Source organism: Panthera onca, chromosome A2 (assembly GCF_046562875.1).
Source record: "Panthera onca isolate mPanOnc1 chromosome A2, mPanOnc1 haplotype 2, whole genome shotgun sequence".
NCBI lineage: Eukaryota > Metazoa > Chordata > Mammalia > Carnivora > Felidae > Panthera > Panthera onca.
In genome coordinates this window covers 55,284,137-55,305,990 of record NC_138340.1, presented here as the reverse complement: position 1 = coordinate 55,305,990, position 21,854 = coordinate 55,284,137, and the positions used below count along the sequence as shown (strand labels likewise).

General features: G+C 53.0%; 2 protein-coding genes across 6 annotated transcripts in view; one reads left to right on the top strand and one right to left on the bottom strand.

Annotated features, from left to right (window-relative positions):
• The window catches only part of SLC6A6 (solute carrier family 6 member 6), an 88,453-nt gene extending 73,534 nt beyond the window's left edge, over positions 1-14,919 (top strand). For all 3 annotated transcript variants that reach the window (XM_081794997.1, XM_060631863.3, XM_060631864.3), the window contains 5 exons: positions 2,272-2,409; positions 3,741-3,843; positions 4,416-4,516; positions 6,994-7,164; positions 10,428-14,919. In XM_081794997.1, the coding sequence (XP_081651123.1) occupies positions 2,272-2,409; positions 3,741-3,843; positions 4,416-4,516; positions 6,994-7,164; positions 10,428-10,568 (654 nt within the window). In that variant the 3' untranslated portion in view covers positions 10,569-14,919. The remainder of the gene's footprint in view (positions 1-2,271; positions 2,410-3,740; positions 3,844-4,415; positions 4,517-6,993; positions 7,165-10,427) is intronic.
• Positions 14,920-20,324: 5,405 nt separating this feature from the next.
• Positions 20,325-21,854, bottom strand: part of GRIP2 (glutamate receptor interacting protein 2) — a 92,949-nt gene continuing 91,419 nt past the window's right edge. For all 3 annotated transcript variants that reach the window (XM_060631860.3, XM_060631859.3, XM_060631861.3), the window contains exons 23-24: positions 21,590-21,736; positions 20,325-20,558 (exon numbers count right to left, since the gene is read on the bottom strand). In XM_060631860.3, the coding sequence (XP_060487843.3) occupies positions 20,400-20,558; positions 21,590-21,736 (306 nt within the window). In that variant the 3' untranslated portion in view covers positions 20,325-20,399. The remainder of the gene's footprint in view (positions 20,559-21,589; positions 21,737-21,854) is intronic.

Below are 21,854 nucleotides of genomic sequence, written 5' to 3'. Positions count from 1 at the left end.
TAAAACGAAGCTCTGTCCCCATTAAATACAACTCCCCATTCCGGGGCCCTTTCCCTGTCCTGTTTTTATATATATATGTAAACTCTTTAATCTGTAGCGTCTCTACAGCTGGGTACAACTGTTGCCCTGTGGAGCCAAGAAAACTGAGGCTGAGCAAGAACAAGGGATCGGCCGAGGCCACGCACAGCTGGTTTCAGGAATGGGCTTGGTTCTGGGGCTACCCATTCCCTGACCTGCTAGTTCATCCCTCCTGGCCTTATCTTGGAGTTCCCCCCAAATAGCTTCCTCTCATGGAAGTGCAGAGATCCATAGCCAACCTCAGGCAGAGGCCTCTCACTGATGGAGTGTGCCCATCAAGGAAATGCCCCCCGCCTGCCCCCCCCACCCCAGGATGTCTGGCATCTGCAGGGAGCGCTCTTTGACTTAGGGACCACTGCGTATTTCTTGGTGAGATGGGGTGGGGGTGGCATGCACGTGGAGGCAGATGCTTGCACGAGATAACAAGCAGCACCGGTGGAGGAGAGAGCTGGCCCCCATCTCCCTGGAGCTCACTCATCCCCTGACGTGGGTTTGCAGCAATCACCCAATTACCAGCTTACTCTTGTGATTTCACATCTTTGTCCCCCTCCCTGCCGAGCAGGCAAGACCTTCCCATTTTACAGGGGAGACAGACGGACATTTGGAGAAATCAGGGTCACATAGCTGTTAAGTGAGGGAGGTCTGAAGAGGCCGGTGGAGCAGGGCTGAGGGCTGGGGCTGGCGTTCTCCAGAAATGGAAGGGAGCTTGGAAATGAGGGGCGTGTGCTGGTGTTGACCCTGCCCCACAGTGACACTGGACCTTCCTGCCTTTAATTTCCCCATCTCAAAAAGGAAAGAACCTTTGTCTTTAACTCCTTTTGAAGCTTAATGTTTGGGCCGCAGGTTTGCTGTAATTCAGTGGTAATTTAGGTTGAAAACTCTGTGGCTGACACATCAGTCCGAGATCAAAACATCAGCCCCTCCTCTTTGGGCCCCTTTCAAGAGCCTCTCGCTCCTCTTTTCCCTGAATTCCTGGCAACAAAGGATCATTTCTCCAGCCCCTCTCAGCCATGAAAGGGATTCGCTCCCAGTTTGTATCCCTTGATCCTCCTATGATGCATCCCAAAGGAATAAGTGGTGGGATCTCTCTTGTAGGAATGCTGGGGAAACATCCTTCCCAAATGCCTCTCTCGGATGAAAGAACAGAAGGGTCAAGGCTTTAGCTTTTCGACTTTTAAAGGAATCAGACAGACCGGCCTTGGAGGGTATGTTGGCTGGCAAAGCATTTTGGCAGTAGTCACCCAAATGTAAACTGCTTCTATGTGCCCTTCGGTCCTGAAGCTTCATTTCTAGATTGTGCTCCGGATGCTTCTGCCCCAAAGATAGAGGTAGAGGAGGAGTCTTTGCCCGGACCAGTAGCCGCAGAAGGGTGGAACCCGTCCATTGGGGACTGGTTACATCCATGACAATAAGTGTCCATAGGACAGAGTTTCCTGCTGCATTTTAACAGAGGCAGCTCTCCATGTAATGATCTGGCTCCGTCTCCAAGTTATATGTTAGAAAGATTTAGAAAGATTGAGAATCATCCTAGCACATTACCCAAGGAAGGGCCTCTTCAATGGGTTTCCTTACCTTTGGGAGCCCAGGGACGGGTTCCTGGGGTCACAGTTAGCATGTGGCTCACACACGTGGGCGCTTAGGTGTGCAGGATTTCCTCGTGGATCCACGTTCCCCACAGAGCTAAAGCCATTGTGTGAATCTGATGGGGAAATGGGGGTCCAGACTTGCCCTGAGTTACCCATTCATTCTTCATGTGTCCACTGAGCAACCACATGTCCCTAGCCCACCTGGGCACTCCAGGCCCAGAGACGAGGGGGCACTGCCCTTGGTGTCAGAAAGGACCAAGACCAAGATGGGGGGAGGTGTTTGTGCCAATACATATGTGCCAGCAAGTGTGAGAAGGTGAGGGTCAGCATGAGCTTCAGAGAAGTGGTCATTCTTGAGTGAAGTCTTAAATGACAAGGGAAAGGCATTCTGAACCAAAGACACAGACATGTGGGATATTTGGAGGACTGTGAGTGGCCCACCGTGGCAAGACCGGCTGGCGGGGCTCCCCAGGTAGAGTTCAGGAGACCACGTTCACACATTTGGTCTTGACCCCGCAGGCTACTCCGTGAGTGCCAGGAGTCTCCTCTCTGAGCGGAGGGGAGGTGCTGGGCATCTGGGACTCAACCACTCTCTTCTCCTCCGCAGTTTGTTGAAGTCGAAGGACAGATCACGTCCTTGGTCGATCTTTACCCATCCTTCCTAAGGAAGGGTTTCCGTCGGGAAATCTTCATCGCCTTCATATGTAGCATCAGCTACTTGCTGGGGCTGGCGATGGTGACGGAGGTAGGTGGCTTTCTCACCTGGCCCGAGGGACCTCCTCTTGCAGGGCTCTTGGTGACCTACACATGCTTCAAAGACCAGTCCAAGGCTGTACTGCCCCTCCTCCCACTGGTGGAGGCAGTGGCTAGGCTGCAGCACCGAGATGGGTTGTCTCCCGGCCCCACCCAGTTCAGGGATCCCACCCTGCCCAGGGGACCTGGCCTACATTTCGGGCAGCAGGAGACAGCTCAGGACCCAGCAGTTGACCCAGACTTCCCAACCCTTTCTCCTGTTACCATGGCAACACCTTGGCCACCCCCTGCCCTCCGTCTCTCCCTCGTCCCAGGATGCCTGGGAGAGAGGTGCTTCAGCCGAAATCCATTTTAATGGCAGCTCTTTTCACCCACGACTGTGCGACAGCCCTTCTCAGGCCTGGAGGGGAGGTGGAGACATTCAAAAAGATAAATGCAGACCTCCCGGTAGATACCACCGGCGGTGCTGGGCCTGTGCAGTCGGCAGGGAGTGTGCACTGTTCAGAGGGTGGGCGGGGTCCTGAGGAGGCTCCATCCAGAAGGGAAAAAAGATGCAGGAACAGTACAGTGTCTAAGGCAGAGGTGGGCCAGCTGTCTAAGAAGAGGCAGCAGAAAAGAAAGATTCTTGCGCTAAGATAAACACGGAAGCCTGGCATAGGCCTGGGGCCTGCTGTCCTATGCTCCCCTCCCCACCTACCACCCCTCATTCTCCATCAAATCACTGCATTTGCTCCCAAACTCCGTTCAGGTTTCACATCACCACTTTTTCCTACTGGAAATGCAAATGACTGTTTCTCTAGAAATGTCTTTAAGAAACACACACACACGCACACACACACACACGCACACACACGCATGCACCAAAGGCAGATCACAGCTCCACACTGAGCAGTTGGCTTTCACTGAAGTATCCTCTGTTGGCCCCGGTTAGTTTTCAGCACCTGCTTCCGGAAACCCATCATTTTTGCTGAGGAAAACATCTTTTGCTTTCATTTTCCTGTGTGTATTTGTGTGTGTTTTAAGATTTTATTTAGTTAAGTAATCTCTGCACCTAGCGTGGAGCTCGATCTCAAAACCCCAAGATCAAGAGTCGCACGCTCCACTGACTGAGCCAGCTGGGCGCCCCTGTGTGTCTGTGTTTTTTAATTAAATTTGTCAAACATGAAGTTGAGCATCTTTCTACACATGTATCTAGTCATCATAGTCTGTGCCCATTTTCCTCTTGGGTTTTCTATTTCTTATTGATCTGTCAAAGCTCTTTATATATTAAGGGAATTGGATACCAAATAACAAGTCAACCTTCTCTGGTTTTTTTCTTCATAGGGTGGCATGTATGTGTTTCAACTCTTTGACTACTATGCAGCTAGCGGTGTATGCCTTTTGTGGGTTGCATTCTTTGAATGTTTTGTTATTGCCTGGATATATGGTGAGTACAGACTTTGGCATATACTCTCTCAAGTCTCTTCTTTGGGTCTCTGTATTTAGAAGCTTCCAAAACAGAATTCTAAGGGGAATTCACTCTGAGTTGAACACAAAGGCTTTCCCTACTTGGCATTTCCCCTCAAGGCTTCCCCTTTTGTACAGAAATAATATCGTTGTGGCCACATGACATATTCTCCCCATGCTAAAGGTGCAGGGTGTGACTGTATGTTTTGAGAAACACAGAATTTGTCTGTGCAGGGGGTAAATCTATGATTTACTGCTCTGGGACCCGGACATGGTCTATTTTAATCCTCTTGAGACCTTGGATTGGCCACACCAGGATTTGGGGGCTGCCTAAGTTTGCCTCAAAAATATACGATGCCCAGTTACATTTGAGTTTCACATAATTTCAGATGAACATCTGCCACTCTTGGATCTATGTGGTGTTGAGCAGCAGGGACCTTGAGCAGACCCCCGAGTCCCCCTCGTGGCCCTTGAGCCCCTGCTGTGCAATTCCCAGGGCAGATGTTGGCATTGGACACAGTGTCACTCTCTGTCTCCCTCTGTCTCTCCTAGGCAGCGATAACCTTTATGACGGTATTGAGGACATGATTGGCTACCGGCCTGGACCCTGGATGAAGTACAGCTGGGCCGTGGTCACTCCAGTTCTCTGTGTTGTGAGTTCTGCCCTGCCTGGCTTGTGGGTGCTAGCCTTTTGTCCATGGGGCTTGACCTTATCACCTCCTGAACCATTTTTTGCTCAGCACCTGCCAAGCACTGGCCTGTAACAAGCCCAGTGACACCTCTGCCTGGGAGAGGTGAGGCAGCAGGCTGCTCCCAAAAGTTCCTTGAGATGAGTTTTGAAGAATAAGTAAGAGCTTGTCGGGAAGAGAAAATAGAAAGGGCATTCCTGGCAGAGGAACCAGCCTGGGCCGTGCAAAGGCAAGGCGTTGCGGAAGAGGAAGGTGTGTCGGGGCATGTCAAGAAATTCAGGGGGTCCACAACAAAGCACATAACCTTTCCCCAAGCCCTTCTGGAGCTCGTGAGCTCAGTTTGGGTCACTGATCCAATTGAGGGGCCTTTAGGGTGTCAAATGGAGAGAGGTCATAGACGCTGGAAGTGTGGTGTTTCCATGGCAGGGTGGGAGTTGTGTCCAGAAAGGGGAAATCCCAGCAAAGAGATGCTCTGGACTCTCCCAAGAACAAGGAAGCTTCGTACCCACCGAGGACCCAAGGGCAGTGATGTGCCACATTCCTCTCCCCCCGCCCCCCCACCCCCGCGCCAGGTTTCCCTTGCCCGCCATCTTGGAATGCAGGTTAGAGCATGCCCAGACACTCCATTTCAATCTTTTCCCCAGAGGTTCTGGCAGAAGGGAAGTCCTCTTCTTCCCTGTCATTATTTGAAACCACTTGTGAGCTTTGGAGCTAATTGCAGGGGAAGACATCTGCTAGGCCATTCTTGGCTCGTGCCATGAGGCGCACAAATGGCAGAAATGTTCCTTGCGTTTAGGAACCAGGTGCTGAGGGATGAACAGGCCCTCCCCTCAGTGACCCTGCTCTCAGGGCCAGAATAAATCAACACGGCCGTGAACTCGCAGTGTGCACCTCCCTTCTCTTGGGGCCCTGGTTTCCCCCGTTTGTAATGGCAAGGAGGCTCTGCAGTAAGAGGTGAGTGACAGGCGACAACCTTAGGTTTGCTGTCATTTAGTATGGCTGTGGCCTTCTCATCTGAGGTGCATGTTTTCCCCACAAAATGCAATAAGCTGTAGCAACCAGCAGCCACAACAACTGGCAAGTTTATCGTGGGAGATGAATTTAGTTGGGTTCAGAGCCTGTGTTCTTGTCCTCACTCGACAGTGGTTTGTGAGCACCTCCTGTCACCACTCTGTCCCTCCCTGAGATGAGGGAGGGGTAGATCAGAGGTAGGCTGTATCCCCAGGCAGTGGGATGAGGTCACCCTAGTGGAAAGAGGAATGTGAAGGGGCAGGTACTAAGCTTCCTCGTGCTGGGAGAGCCCAGAGTAGCGCTCTCCTGGGCCCCATCCCAACCTAAGCTACACCCCACCCTTAGGGATGGAAGCAACAACAGGGCCAGGCAAACGGTAGTTGCCCCCGGGAAAGTATCTGTAGCCCAATGCTCTCCCTTCCCCTGCCACCAATTCTGATTTATGTGGATTTGTCTTCCCGTCAAACCCCAGTTATTAGATAATGAAGATTTAAGTCCTTTTTACGTTGTGGATCCATCCAAGGCAATCCTGGGTCATATGTGAGATGCTATAATTTTGACCAAAAACAAGCCCTGGGCCCTCCCAACCAGCCTTATGTGCTCTTCTCAGGGAAATGTGGACTTTGCACAGGCTTTGGGGCTCAGAGCTCACCGCACCCCACTGTTCATGGATACTGATGGCCACTGGCCACTGGCTTGGGCTTGGGGCTGGACACACCCCCACAGGGCAAGACCCAGGTCTACACCCTGTCCTGGGGGTCAGGGATGGAGATGGGTGAGTGGGGGAAGGGAGGAAAGGCTTTCACCCAGGCAGCTAACATTTATTATGCACCTGCTGTGTACATCTGGAGCTGCACCAGGTGTTAGAGAAACAGGGGAGCAAAAGAGACGTCCTGCTTGCCCTCGCCGATTCAGTTAGGTCGGGGGAGCATGTGTGAAGAAGCAATTATAACCGTATGCTTTCTGGGAAGGAAAGGTATGGTCACCTGACAGAGTCCGGGCAGGGCCTGGACACGTAAGACGAAGACAGGACCGTTCGAGCTAAATGAGGATGGAGGGTAAGGGCTCAAGTCAAGAGAACAGCCTGTTCTAAGGCGCCAGGGCATGCAGCTTAAGGAGCTGGAAGGATCTCAGGACAGCTGGAGTGCGGACATGGAGAGGGGGTGGCAGGCTGGTGAGGGGTGAAGGGGCACAGCTCTTGGCTAACGTTGCTGGCCGGACTGAGGGACTTGGACTGGATCCTGAAGGCACTGGGGGACCATGGAAGGGTGTTGAGCAGGGAAGCGACGTGGTCAGGTTTGCCCCAGAGGAGGTCCTCAGGCAGCCGAGTGAGGAAGGGCATAAGGCCCCTTGAGTGGGCCCTGCCCTGCTCCTAGAGCCCCCTGCTCCTGATGCCAGGGCCCCCCTGACTGCCCCATCTCTCTCCACAGGGATGTTTTATCTTCTCTCTCGTCAAGTACGTACCCCTGACTTACAACAAAGTCTACGTGTACCCCACCTGGGCCATCGGGCTGGGCTGGAGCCTGGCCCTGTCCTCCATGATGTGTGTCCCCTTGGTCATGGTCATCCGCCTCTGCCAGACGGAAGGGCCGTTCCTTGTGGTGAGCACGTGGGGCCGAGGCTGGATATGGGGGTGCGGGAGGGTGAGAAGGGAGAGGGTGAAAGCCAGCCACTGGCTGTCGGCTGTTCCATTTGCTGTGTGACCTTGGGCATGTTGCTTGCCCTCTCTGGGTCCTAAACCCGTTGCCTGCCCCCTGGAGGGGTTGAGGTTGTCAGCAGGCATGTGGGGAAACAGGAACAAAAACAGTTCACATGGACGAAGGCTCTGGTGACATTCAGAGCAGAACTGTGGCAGGGCGAGGAATTTGCCAAGCAGAGAATGAGAAGTGGAAGGGTGTGACGCTTGGTATGTTCACAGGGAAGGACAAGTGATAGTGTTTGGGCAGCAATGACATGTTCTGAGGGGGGCAGGTGAGTGATGAAGCTTGAGAGGTGACAGTAGCTTTGCATGTCAGGCTAAGAGGTAGGGCTTTATCCTGGGAGCAGTGGGGACCATGGTGCTGAAGCAGTAAGACAGGAGACAAGGAGCTGGGAAGGAAGCCTGAGCTCTACCCAGAGGCCTTCTCTTACCCTGGAGCCATGTTCTGGATAAGCCCGGCCCATGCTGGTGTCCCCTTCCCCAGATCTGTGGCCCCATCTGCTGCCTGAGACAGGCCCTCAGTCCTCCAAGCTTCTGTGCCTGCCAGTCTCCCACCCCGAGGTCCCCTCCTTACCACCAGCCCCTCAGAAATTTCTCTAACAATACTGCAGATTCCAGGCTGTGGCAAAAACTGGGGCTCTTTCCAAGAAATCCTTTTCTTAGAATCTCTCTTAACCTTTGGGCTTGGGCCAGCTCCAAGACTACACTGTTTTGTTCTGGACTCTTTTTATTGTTATTCTCTTAAAAATCTGGAGCCAGGATGTCCTGGGGCCTTGGCTCCCCCTTGGGCTGGGCCGGTTTCCTTGTGGGCAGAGGAATGGCCTGGAGGTGGTGTTGGTGGGGGGAGAGGGGTGGCTGGGCAGAAGGCACCAGCCTTCCCTAGACAGAGGAAGCAGGCCAGGGTGTGCCCGGGAGGAAAACATGAAGCCACGAAGCCGGGGTCTGTCTGAGCTGGGATAGCCCTTGGGCCCTTGAGGTGTTCCTGCAGCATCGGACCCATTGTAATTTCTCAGAGGACACAGGGAAGGACCCCAGCACTCAGCCAGAATGCTGATAGGACCTGTCATTTGTGAAAATCCTGAAATAGGGGGTCTGGGGACAGATCTGTGATCGCTACCGTCCTGAGCCCTCCACATGTCCCTCCCTGCCCAACCCCCCCCCCCCCCCCCGCCGTTACCTCTTGCAAACCCAGCCCCTCCCTGGGAATATCCAGAATGTCCCTACTGCCCAGAAACTAACGGGTTAATTGGGGCAGAGCAGACAGTCTTGGATGTTTGTTCCAATTGGTCTCTGCCCACAGCAGCCACATATTTCAACCCTGGGGGACACCTTACACTAACTTGTGTCCCTTCAAAGCCTAATTTTAAAATATTGTTCCATCCCAAGTTCAGAGGTTTGATGAGAATGGGTTTTGGCGGGGTGGGGGGGGCAGGGAGGGAAGGAGTGTGTGGAGGGGGGGAGGAGGAGGGTGTGGGTGAGGCCTCCTCCCAAACTTGCACCTCATGGTTGCCTCCAAGCCAGGTGGATAGCCAAAGCGCTGTCCTCTGAAGGCATTTGAGCCACCATCCATCTGTTTGTCACGTGCCCCTCGACCTCCCGTCTGCGCTCCCAGCCATGAGCTTCTCCCTGAGCCACATTTGTAAACTGAGAGCTCCGTCCCGGGGTGACTCCCCTTCTGTCCGCACCTCCCATATACGTGGAGTCCCGGGTGGCTGTCTGGCATTGCCTGCCTCTCGTCCCACCTTCTGGGCTCACAGCTGTATAGAGAGGCAGCATGACGGCAGGGAGCCGAGCCTGCTCTCCTGCTGGCCCTCCGTCCCTTACCCTTTCCCTGGGGCCTCCAGGCTGGTTCCCCCAGAACCAGGCGGGGAACCTGGGCAAGGGAAGGACTCACTCGGGGCCAGGAGGGACCTGGAGAAGGCGATCGAAAGTTGCAGCAGGCAGCCATGTGCTCAGCTCTGGCCTGTTGTTACTAGTTGCCAAATCTTGCAAGGTTTTAAGAGCAGATGGAAATTAAATTTGGATTTTTCAAGTGAAATATGGTAGCTCTTGGGGCACCTGAGTGGCTCAGTCAGTTAAGCGTCCGACTTCAGCTCAGGTCATGATCTCGCGGTTTGTGAGTTCAATCCCTGCGTTGGGCTCTGTGCTGACAGCTCGGAGCCTGGAGCCTGCTTCCAATTCTGTGTCTACCTCTCTCTGCCCCTCCCCAGCTGGCACTCTATCTCTGTTTCTCTCAAAAATAAATAAATGTTTAAAAACATTTTTTTAAAAAAGAAATGAGATATGGTAGCTTTTAATAAGCAGCTTAAAAATTGTAATATACTTAAGTTGAATGTAAATGTCTAAAGAGAGGATATTTTATTCACAGCTGCTTCCTATTTAAGTCTTTGAGTAGACCCTTGGCAGGGGAAAGCTGGGGGTCAGGAAACCTGAGTTCCAGTCCCAAATCCGCTGTGGGTCTTCTGGGTGTCCTGGGAAGGCTCTTTCCCTCGCTGATTCTATGATCAGGCAACCAGCCAGAAGGATGAAACTCGTCCTGTCCCAAAGTGATGGGACAACTCTCATGAAGTCCAATCTCAGGTCCCTCTCTGAGGACCTCAGACACGAGCAGTGTCTCTGAGCCCCCAGCAGGGAGAACTAGATACCTGCAGGAGAACGGGAGGGCCATGCAAGAAGGCAGGAAATGCAGTTTACAGGTGGCTGAGGAGTTGGGGGTTTCTCCTTGGGGAAGGTAGGAAGCCAGGGGAGGCTCATAACCGTCTTCCTACCTCGGGCTTACAAATTGCAGAAACTCAGCTGCTTTGCAAGTCAGAGAAATCTGGGGATGGGGATTACAAGGAGGCAGATTTCAGCCTCGTAGGAGAAAGAAGTCGGAGCCAGGCGGTATGAGTCCCCCTGTCCCTGAGGTGTGCAAGCAGGGGTTGGCCAAGGAAACTACTGACAGGAATTCTGCCCTCATTCAGGGCCCAGAGGGACCTTAGAAGAAGCACCTTAGTTCAGCTCCTTCATTTGCTAGTGGATGAAATGGGAGGTCCAGAGACGGGGGTAGTTTGCCAAAGGCCAAACAGCGCACTGGCCGGGCTCGGAGGGGATAGACGACTGTGGTGAAGAGGGGAACTAGGACGCCTGACTTTCCTCTCTGCTCCCATCCTCTTCCTTCTCCAGAGACTCAAGTACCTGCTGACCCCGAGGGAACCCAACCGCTGGGCTGTGGAGCGCGAGGGAGCTATGCCCTACAGCTCCCGCCTGGCCGTGAACGGCGCTCTCATGAAACCAACCCACATCATAGTAGAGACCATGATGTGAGCTCTCGGGCGCTCGGGCGGACGGGCTGCTTCCCTGCTGTTTACTAACATTAGATTCTCATAGGACCAGGTTTACAGAGCTTTCTATTTGCACTAGGATTGTTTTTTTTAATTGTCACAGAAAATGTTACTCTGTGTGCGTGCGTGTGTGTGTGTGTGTGTGTGTGTGTGTGGTATCGTGTGTATGTGTTTTTTGTTTTGATTTGGGGATATTTTATACAAAAAAGAAAACCCACCGGCGGATGTCCGGGGCGAGGCAGAGTTTTCATATTGAATTAGATGTATTTTATGGGAACTTGGTAAATTTTTCTTTGTATTTTTTTTTTTTACATATAACTATATATACATTTAGAGATTGTCATACACTTTTACCACTTGAATCGATCTTGCCAGCAACAGATCTCGTTTTCAAAAGCAATTCTTCGGTGCTTGTATAGCTGGCAGAAAGTTCTGCCCCCAAAAACACAGGGTGGAATTTTCCTGGACGGGAGACCCATTTTAAAGGTGTAGTACCTTCTCAGCCTAGTTCAGATAGAAGCATACAGCAGAGGGGAGGCCCCACCAGCCGGCCTGACCCAGAGGGGCTAGAGAAAGGAGGGCCACAAGGAGAGGTTTCATTGCACTTGTCTTAGCCAAGAAGAGAGATGCCAAATAGTGAATCAGCGCCTCCAGTCAAGGGACTGACTTACAGCTGACAGGTGAGGCCTTACAGCCAAAATCTGATTCTCTAGAAACCGTTGCACCAAGAGCAAAATCCCGCCTGTTATTTTGAGATGGAGGGTGGATAGTCAGAAGGACTGTCAGATCGATTGTTAGGACCGTTCATCGGAGCGGGGGCAGTAAGAGCTCCCAAGAGGGTGCTGGGGAGGATGGAACCCTGACATTCAGGAGGCCTCGGGAGACTGCAGTCCCACGGCTTCCCAGCTAGAGTTCGGGGCCGGCGTTGCGGGAGCCGCCAGCGGTCTCAGGGCTCCGACCCTCACACGGATGGGTCTGTTGCGTTTTAATGGGGTTCTATCAGGTTCTGGCCGGCCCCCCGCTGACCTCTCTCGCAGCTGCGTGTAGGAGAGAAGCATGATGTATTTGGTGAGGGACGAGAGGTGAGCCAGTGGACCAAAGGGTGTGGGCCCAGGCATTCAGAGAGGCCTGGTGTCAGGGAGGGGTGCTTTTCTTTCCTCAGCAATCCACGCTCAGCTCTGTCCTCGTCTCCCAGGGGCTGGGAAACTCCCGACACGCTCCCGGCTCAGGGCTGCCCCCGTGGGAGTGCCAGGAGTGCTTTTGGAGCCTCCCTGGATCTTTGACTTGGGCGAAGTGCTCCCAAACCCTCCTCCCCGTTCAGGCACAAGAACAGCCCTTGGTGGTGACTCGGGAGATGGTGAAACTCTTCACAACTCCTGCGGTAGCTGGTGTTAGATACACACTATGTGGGGACCGAGGAGAGGAGGTGAGAGGGCATTTTCTAGAAGGGTGGGATTGTTCAGGGGGCTGGCACCCCAGAACTGGCTTACCCAAGAGCCTGTCTTCTCTGAACCAGGAGAGAAGGTACTCCACCTTTAAAATCCCGAGACGGACACGTCTCCGCCCCAGCCCCCATTTGGACCTAAACTGTGCCATTTAAACTGTCACTTCCAAGTTCAGAGTCTAAATACGACACGTTGTCACGCACAAATTACAGTGACGGCCTCATGGGGCGTGGAGAGTGGTCCAGCTCGGGTTTTCAGAGCAGGGGCTCTCTGAATCCTGGAACCCTCTCCCCAGATTCGGGAGGGGAGGAGCCTCTGGGGTCTGAGGGGCAGAGGCAGTTCTGAACCTCTTCTCTTTGGCAAGCATCCACATTTCACTGTTTCCAAAGCATATACTCTGCCAAACAATACCCAGTCCTATTCCAAACTGTTAACAATTCTGTGTTCCTGTTTCTCTATGTATTTATGGTTGCCGCTGTGTCTGATTTGATTTTGTTGGGTTTTTTTTTCCTAATTTTACCAAGTAGCAATGTGACCTGTTTTCCTTTGTCTCATGGAACTTAGTGAACTAACCACTGTCAACGATTGGGGACAGGTGACACGTGGGGTCGAGGGGGGCCTGGCGTGCAGTGGCTGCCTGGGCATTTTGTGGCCATTTCAGGCTACAATGTCTCCCCTCTGGTGAAAGGCTACAGTATTTTGGGTTGGTAGGCAAATTGCAACATTCTGGAAATGGCCTGGGAAAGGCCTCTCCTCTTACAAAATTCGCAGACCAAATTCTAGACCAAAGACACATGCAGACCAAGTCCCCAGGCCCCGCCTGGAAGGAAGGTCAGCCACTTTTCCCAAGCCCGCTCCTCGACAATCGTCCAGTGCACCTGTCTCCAATTGGACCCTCTTGTCTACTCCCCTCGCCCTTGTGTTTCCGCAGAACTTGGCTCTGTGAGTACAAGGTGTGATGGTGCGTGACTTTTCTATGTCTCCTCATAAACCTGTCATTGGAGCTCATGACTCTGGTCCTCCTGTCTCTGGAGAACAGGCAGCCCGCCCACTCTCTGCCTTGGGATGGGTTAGAATTTCCAGTGCCCGCAGATAGCCCAGCAGGCCAGCTCTGGAAGGGAAGCGAGGGAGGTGGTTAAAGAACTTGTTTTAGGATGCAGAAATGGGTAAGGGCCTCAGGATAAATCTCACCCAGGGAGATGCTTCGCCGGGCCTGGCATGGGCCGTGTCAGTCCCCGCGGTGGGCAGTCTTGCGTGGTCAGTGCCTCCCCGGTCAGCGCCCTTATAAAATGGGGGAAATGAGACCTGCTGTGAGGAAGAAGCTGGGCACGGCAAGCAGGGACTGGAGCCGGGCTGTCTGGAGTCCGTCTGGCTGCAGGTTCCCCAAGGGGTGTGTGATGAGTGGCGCATGTAGCTCCCCAGTGTTCTCCCTGAAGACCAAAGACGAGCCTTTATGAAAAAGGAAGCGCTCTGTCCCCCCAGCGTTCAGGGACGAGGAGAGCAGCACCCCCCGTCCTCTCACCATCCTCGGGCCAACTGGACCTCAAGCTGTGGCTCCGTGGGACCGACGACTGCCCTTCCTCTGGTAGGAGAGGTGGCACCCGTTCACCCTGGCCCTGCACCCAACAGCCCTCTGTGAGCTAGGAGCTGACCTCCCTATGGCACGTGAGGAAACTGAGGCCCAGTGAAGCTGGTTGGTGTGCAAGAGGCAGAATCCCTTAGGCAGGATTTAGCCTGAGGCCGCGAGGGACATTCCCAGGCAGAGAAGTGAGTGGCCTTGGATGATTTCTGGGTGACACGGCCCCCTCTCTGTACCTGTGCTCCCTCATTCTTACCCCAGATCCCAGCGCACCCCTAGAGAAGGTGGCAAAGTCCAAGGGGAGTGAGCCACCCTCAGCCTAGCACAGGGTGATCTTGTGTCACCCGGTGCCACTGCACAGTGGTCCGGGGCCCAGCCAGCATCTCCCCAGCACTGCCCCTCTGGACGGGGAAATGCTCTGGGCAGCCAGGGCTAAAGGCAGACACTGCCTCCCTTCCCCTCCAGCCTCAGACACTGGCCAGGAAGGGACCCAAGAGAAACCCTGAGGTGGCTAGAGGTCCCATCCAGCCCTGAGCCCCAATGTCAGGCAGCCCCAGGCTGGGCTGTCCACGTGAATGCTATAAATAGCCCGGTGCAAAAATCCAACAGGCACAAACCAAACAACATCCCAGATATCAAAACGCAGAGAGGGGTGTGGGCAACCTGGAAGCCAGAGAACAGCATTTCCCTCGCCCCCAACGCCCTGTTAATGCCTGGCCCTCAGACTGCTGTTTTAATCGGAAGCTATGTTTCATTGTTCTCTTGGTGGGTGTCACTACAGACGTGTTCTGACAGTTCCCTGAGGAATCTTGTTATATATTTGGCTTCCAATTGAGATGTTGGCTCCATTTCTTTCTCCCCCCCCCACCCTTATTTTTTACCCACTTAATTTTCGAATCCCTAGCAACTGTGACTCTGTATTTAGCACAAGAGAAAGCTGAGAACGTGGGTCTTGCCTCCTTCCAGAAATATGTCTGGCTCATCAGGACTTTTTTTTAAAACTTCAAAATATTTTTAAGATATTTTAAACTTTTGTAAAAAAAAAAAAATCAACCAACGAGAGACTCTTCTGAGGAGGAATTTGTATTTGAATAAGATCCTTGGTGTGTAATTCAGTCTTGCAGTATACAAGCTTTTGTGTATAAATGTTTTATGATATGAATCCCTGTATTTTGCAGGGCTTTTCTTTTCCTCTTTTGCTTTTTAGATAAATATGTATATCGATATTTTAAATTCATCTTTGCTTTTTTTTAGAGGAGTTTGTAATCACCTTATAACATGAAAATAAACATTTCCTTTTTAAAATCCAACACGTGTTGGTTCTGTGTTTTTCTTTTTTAATTTTTCTTTTGAGAGTGTGCACATGTGCAAGCAAGTTGGGAGGGGGGCAGGAGCAGAGAGAGAGAATCCCAAGCAGGTTCCACACTCAGCGCAGAGCCTGACTCGGGGCTCAATCCCAGGACCCGAGGATCATGACCTGAGCCGAAGTCAAGAGTCAGACACTTAACTGACTGAGCTTCCCAGGTGCCCTTGGTTCTGTTTTGATGAGGCTGTTTTTCCTCATGTTTGACAAGCACCTTAACAGTTTACAAAGGGCTTTCAGTTCTGCCCTAGGATGCTCATCAAAGGTGGGTATTGTAGGGGCCCGAGGGTGGCTCAGTCGGTTAAGCGTCTGACTTCGGCTCAGGTCATGATCTCGAGGTTTGGGAGTTCGAGCCCCGTGTCGGGCTCTGTGCTGACAGCTCAGTGTCAGATTCTGTGTCTCCCTCTCTCTCTGCTCCTCTCCTGCTTGTGTTCTCTCTACCAAAAATAAACATTAAAAAAAAAAAAGGTGGGGGGGGGGTGGTAATTGTCTATGGAGACACTGAGGCAGAGGCTCACAGAGGGGTACACTTAACTCAGGGGCACAGAGCGAGTCTTTGAAAGAATTGTCCTGGGTCTGCTCCGGGCTGGTTCCCCTGATGCTGGGGACTGAAGCCCACCTGGCATGCATCCCACCCCGCATGGCTGGGACACCACACATCAGTCTCCTGAGCCTCAGTTTCCCCACCTGGAATAAACTGCTGCCCCTTTCAAGGCTTCGGGCTGATTAGAGGTCATGCACAGGAGTAGTTACTGGCACCCAAACGGGCTTTCTGACCGCCAGGCCTGAGTGGGGGAGGCTGCAGGGAGGAGCATAAGCCCTAGAGGGATGCAAATAGAAATCACACCACAGACACTGGGGCCTCAGAAGGCAGAACACTCAGGACCTCAGAAAGTATTTGGTACAGGAAGTATTTGGTCCTCTGCGTTGGGAATCGTGTGCTCAACTCACTGTTATAGGTGGGGAAACTGAGGCCAGGAGAGGGGTTCAGCTTTGCTGGGATCATAATATTTTGGACAGATCAGTGTGTGGGCAAATTTAGGGAAGCCTCCTGGGTCCTTTTCTCCAATTCGCCAGACCAAACATCTCTCAATAACTCATTTTTTAAAAGTGTATTTTGAGAGAGCAAGTATGTATGAGCGGGGGAGGGGCAGACAGAGAGAGAACACCTCAGTGCGGGGCTCAATCCCATGGAGCTTGAGATCATGACCAGAGCCAAAACCAAGAGCCACTCAGCTAAACTGACCCACCCAGGTGCCCCTCAGTAATATAAACTCATTATTTATAGATGATGTTAGAATAAAATGCCACTCCCCCAGCTTTTTCTGGTTGTTGGCCTTTCTTTTTTGATATATATATTTTTTATTTTTGAGACAGAGACAGACAGAACGTGAGTGGGGGAGGGGCACAGAGGGGGAGACACAGAATCTGAAGTAGATTCCAGGCTCTGAGCTGTCAGCACAGAGCCCGGCGTGGGCTCAGACCCACAAACTGTGAGATTTTGACCTGAGCCGAAGTCAGACGCCTCACCAACTGAGCCACCCAGGCGTCCCTTGTTGGCCTTTCTGATGGCCTCTGTCCACCTCCCTCCTCCCTGTGTGTTTTGGCCATAACTTGTATTCAAATCCTTGTATTCCATCCCTTACTATTTGTGTGACTTAGGGCAAGTTACTTAACCTCTCTGTACATTTCCTCACCTATGACACTGGGCTAACAGAACCACCTCTGAAGGCTGTAGGAGAATCCAGAGAATTCTTGAAAAGCACACAGAAGTGCCTGCACGAAGCCAGTCTGTAGCACAGGGGTACCTCTCTAGGTCTGGCCCTGTCCACACCCTCTTCCCTGTTTCAGAAGGGCCCAGAGTCTATCGCCTGGCACTAGGGAGAGCAGAGGTACCCTGTGCCCAATCTGGCCTTTGGCTTCCCTGGCCCAGCCACACTAACACATCTCCAGAGATGGGGGGCTCACTCCCTCATGCATAGCTGATGGGAAGAAGCTCTTCATCTGCCCCCACAGAGCTGTGGACCCCTAGTGAGGCCTGGCCGTGCCCTCTGGGCCCATCCTGCCCTGGATGCCCAGTGAAGACTCAGGACATCAGTGAGATCCCACCCAGGATAAAGTGGCTCCATGCAGCAGACCCACCACTTACGTGCCTCGGCGGCTTCCTCCTGCAGATAGGATAAAATCCAGTCCAGACCCAAGCCCTCACCACTGGGCCCTGCACCCTCCAACCTGGTCTCCCCACTCTGCTTTTGGGCCTCCTTTCTCTTCCTTGACCCACCAAGCTCATTCCCACCTCAGAGCCTTCGCACTTGCGCCCCCTGCCTGGGACACTGTGCTTTCCGGTCTCCACAGGGTTGGCTCCTGTCTTGAAGGTCTCCGCACAAATACCTCTTCAGAAAAGTCCTTCCCTGACCCCGGAGCTAAAGCTCTCACCCTCCACTGTGTCCCCATGACTGTTTTGTTTTGTTTTTTCATTCTGAAATAATTCTTTACAATGTACTCCCTTGTTCATTGTCTGTTTTCCACTAGAATTATAAGCCCCATGCAGACAGGACCTCCTCCGCCTTGTTCATGTTGTTTTTCCAGGGGTGAAAACAATGCATAGTCCAAGCAGACTTTTTCTTTTTTTAATTTTTTTTTTTAACGTTTATTTATTTTTGAGACAGAGAAAGATAGAACGTGAACGGGGGAGGGTCAGAGAGAGAGGGAGACACAGAATCCGAAACAGGCTCCAGGCTCTGAGCTGTCAGCACAGAGCCCAACGCGGGGCTCGAACTCACGGACCGCGAGATCATGACCTGAGCTGAAGTCAGACATCCAACCGACTGAGCCACCCAGGCGCCCCCCAAGCAGACTTTTTGGATGGATGAATGAATGAATGAAACAGGTTAAGATGTCCTAAGATCCAAACAGAAGCTACTGCCAGCCTATGATCAAAAAAAATAAATAAAAAACAAAAAAAGAAAGAAAAAGGCAGACACTCCAGTCCAGTTGCATTTAAATAACTTTATTTAAAAAATCATCCCAATGGCACCCCACCCCCAGCTCCCACGTCATTGCAATCCCTGGCAGAACGGATTTACGCGTGGGCCCCAAAGAGACCCCAATGGCCTTTGCAATGCAGCCCCTTGGCATGTGCTTCCCGAGAGCTCTAAGAAAACCCCATGTAGAAAAATACTTTACAAGGAATATGCTCTAATCTCAGCCAGAGAAAAATACAGCTTTTGAGGGTGGGAGGGACATGTCACAGGAGCTGTACCCAAAATGCATAGGCAGGCAGGATGCTCACCGGGGACGGGTGTCGGGAAATGTCAAGTCTGGGATCTATGATCCCCATGAGAAGCCAGAAGAAATATTGCATATGAGAAGGCCGGCCACGGCCAGGGGCCACCTGCCGGGCCCGGTTGCATACGTCTGGGGGAAATGGCAGAGGCCTCCAGCCCGAGAAAACAGGGGAGCACTGGACGGGTCAGAACGCATCTTCCTTCACCTGCAGCCAGATGCAGCTTTCCCAAGCTGACAGGCCCTGGGAGTATGTCCTGTCTAGCCCTGTCACTTGACAGAGGCCCAGAGAGGCTGGGCAACTTGCCTAAGTTCACACAGCTGTGGCTGCCAGTGGCCATGTCTCTGCTGTGTCACCCCCCACACCCCCAAGCTGAGGGCTCTTGGCTTTTCCTCAGTGCCCCTGTGATGGGTGGGCAGTGCCCTTTCACCCTGGGGCGGATGTTCACACAGGAATCCAAGATAGCAGAGGCATTGGACAGTCCAGCCGTGGCATGAAGGGCTCTCCAGGGAAGACAGGAAAGGGCAGGCTCTGGGAAACTGGAGGGAGGAGAGGGAAAGCAGGCCCCCAGGGAGAGTGTGGGTGGGGTGCCCAGTGGGCCTGGTTCTGGCCATGACAGGGAGGCCCGTACCTGCTCAGAGACTGTCCACCCCTTGATTGTCCAGAGAGGGCCAGACCAGACCCGGAGGGGGTCACGGAGCAACCAAGCAGCAACCCAGGGTGAAAAGAACAGGCCTCTCGACTCCCCATCTTGTCCCTTGAGTGGAAGAGTGTTTCTGGGGGGCCTCCCTTGGAGGGAAGCATGGAGGATGCAGATGGGAATGGGTGCCCCGTTTTCCTGAGACCCCCATTAAGAGCAAAGCAAATCCCCAGACCTGACTGAATCCTCCCTGCCCGCCTCCATCCCTGGGGCCCCAGCCCAGACCACCAGGTGAAGGCTGCCCGTGCCCTTCTCAAAATCAAAAGGGTTTCTGGGTCTGTGGAAAATGAGGACAATGATTTTAAGGGATGCTGGTGCTTCCAGATTTCAAGTGGGAATAAATTTCCTTGAATGACCACCTTGGACACTGTCGCCTTTGGGCATGAGAGAAGACGGCCCATCTCTCTCCTGCCTGCCTCTCTATCTCTGTGCCTCCCTCTCCCTGTCTCTCCTCCTTCACTAATTTAGATATTGAAGAGGAGCTGTGTCATCTAACATGGCATACTTCCATGGTTTTCCCATCTCCACTGAAATGGCAGATGAATGGAAACCCCTGGGTCGTCTGTTCCAAATGACTCCCTCCCGCAGTGTGGGACCTGGCCTGAGAGGGGTGTATTCATATGGATCTGTGCCTGTGCACCCTACAAAAGCAGCAGGAGGGGCTGAGAGCCCAAAGCCACAGTGAGCTTGCCCAAAGGGCCCAGCACTGTGGTCTCAAATCACAGAGGCTTCAGACCAGAGATGCCGAAGAAAACCACTCGCTTTCAGAGTCTGCGGGCTGACGCTTCCTGGGCTTCAGCCATCCCAGCTCAGAGTCTCTCCAGTGGGGATGCCAGTGAGACCCAAACACCAGAATGCTGGAGAAGAGAAGGGGCTAGGCTCCCACCCTGAGTGGCATCTTTCTTGGTGGGAGGCGGTCCAGAAAACAAGAAACACCCTAAATGCTCTCCCCCTGTTGGGAAACTAACTACCTGAGCATGTGTGGACCCACTGCCCGGATGCTTCATACCTCAGTCCATGACTGCACTGGGGGTATCCAGCTCCCACTTGCTCACCTCTTGGGATGGGGAGCTCACTCCTCCCTGGCAGCTCCATAGCTCTGCTGGGAGAAAGCACTCCCTACACGGAGCTGGGCTCCCCAGCCCCTCTTCTCCCAGCTGAGCAGCCTGTCTCAGCCCCTACTGAGTGGGGCTCCTCCGGGCATCTTGGAGCCCCAACGTGGAGAAAGACCTGGACGTCACTCCAGCTGGCACAGGGACATCACTGCCTGGGACTCCAGGCACCACAGAACCGGAGAATAGACACAGAGTCCGGTCCCCGGCTCAGAGCCTGCCAGACAGACAGATGGATAAGTGAGCGGCCACTTCTCCAGCCCAGCTACAGGTCTGGGGGTCAGGGTCTACTCGGGCAGCCCCTGGGGTGTCCAGACCGCACGCTGACTTCAGAGCATCCGGGGGCTGCTGGGGCCTGGTGCTCGCGGGGCTCGGCTGCTCTGCGCCAGAGGGTTGCGGCTGATGACCAGTGCCAGGACATCGCCTGCCTCGGCCAGGAGTGGCACCGCCAGGCAGCAGTCGAAGTCCCGCGTGCGAACGTGGTTGACCTGCACAGTATACAGCCAAGGGGACAGAACGGCATTAGCTGAGCCTGGTCTAAAGTAGGTGGGAATCGTGGGACTTCCTGAAACGTGGGCCCTGCCCCAGCCCAGGTACAGGGTAAATCTAGAACACTCCTAGAGAGGAAGTCCTCCTTCATTTAGTTCTCTTTCAATCTTTCTGGTTAGGTTTTATCAGAGAAACCCCAGAGGGGGTGCCAGTACCTCCTTCCCACTCCACGAACACCCACCTCTCTCCCTTTTTTTTTTTAACATAAAAGAGCAGACCACACACCCAGCTTCCTGCCTAGAATTTTGTGACATTGCTTTGTTTCTGTTTTATTTTTATTTTAGATTGATCTTTTATGTCAAGCAAAGGGGTGCTGGGTTTTCATTCCTAATTGACACGAAAAGCTTCCTTTCAAAATAAATTTCAGTTGAACTGAAAGGAAACATATTTAGTAAATGTAGCACTGATATAGCAGAAATCACATCATGGGAACAAAGGTAGCTGGGGCCTGGGAAAGGCGGTGCAGGGTGGCTGGGCCAGGCCTGTCCCAGAGCTTTCGATCTGCTCACCCACATTTCCCAGGCTCCCTTGCAGTTAGCAAGGTCACATCACTAGTTCCGGAAGGCCAATAGGCTGTGAAGGGGAGGAGCAGGTGTTCTGGGTGAAGGCAGGAAAAAACCCATGTGTGATGTTCCAGTCGCTTTTCCTAAGTCACGTCATCTAAGGTATTTACAAGAGGGTACAGCCCCCATCAGCCTGGGTGGATTAAGCCTATGCCAGCCCACTGTGGACAGGTATACGTTCATGTACATTAAGCTACTGAGATTCGGGGTTGTTACTGCAACACAACTGAACCTAACCTGACTAGAGGCCTGGTCCTGTCATTCCCTTTGCTCTATGAGAAAGCTGGGGCTCAGAGAGGGGAGGCGACCTGCCTGAGGCCTTTCAGCCAGGGTAGAAACAGGGTTCTTTCTCCACCATGAGGCAAGAAAAGGCCACGCTATCCATGGTGCCCCCGGCCCAGCATTACCTGAAGGACCCTGTCGAAGGGCCGGAGGCCCCCACGTTGGGCTGGCCCATCAGGGCGCACAGTGTGGACATAGACGCCCTTCTCCAGGAGGCCATCGGAGACACTAAAACCGAAGTCATTCCGCAAAGGGTCCTTGTGCAGTGTCACCTGGGAGCGGAAGGAGGAGGAGGTCCCTGGAGCTTTGACCTTTGTCCCCCGCCCCCCACAGCAGCCCTTGGTGCGGGACACACACTTAGCCTGCCGCCTAGCTGTGCTCCCCACACTT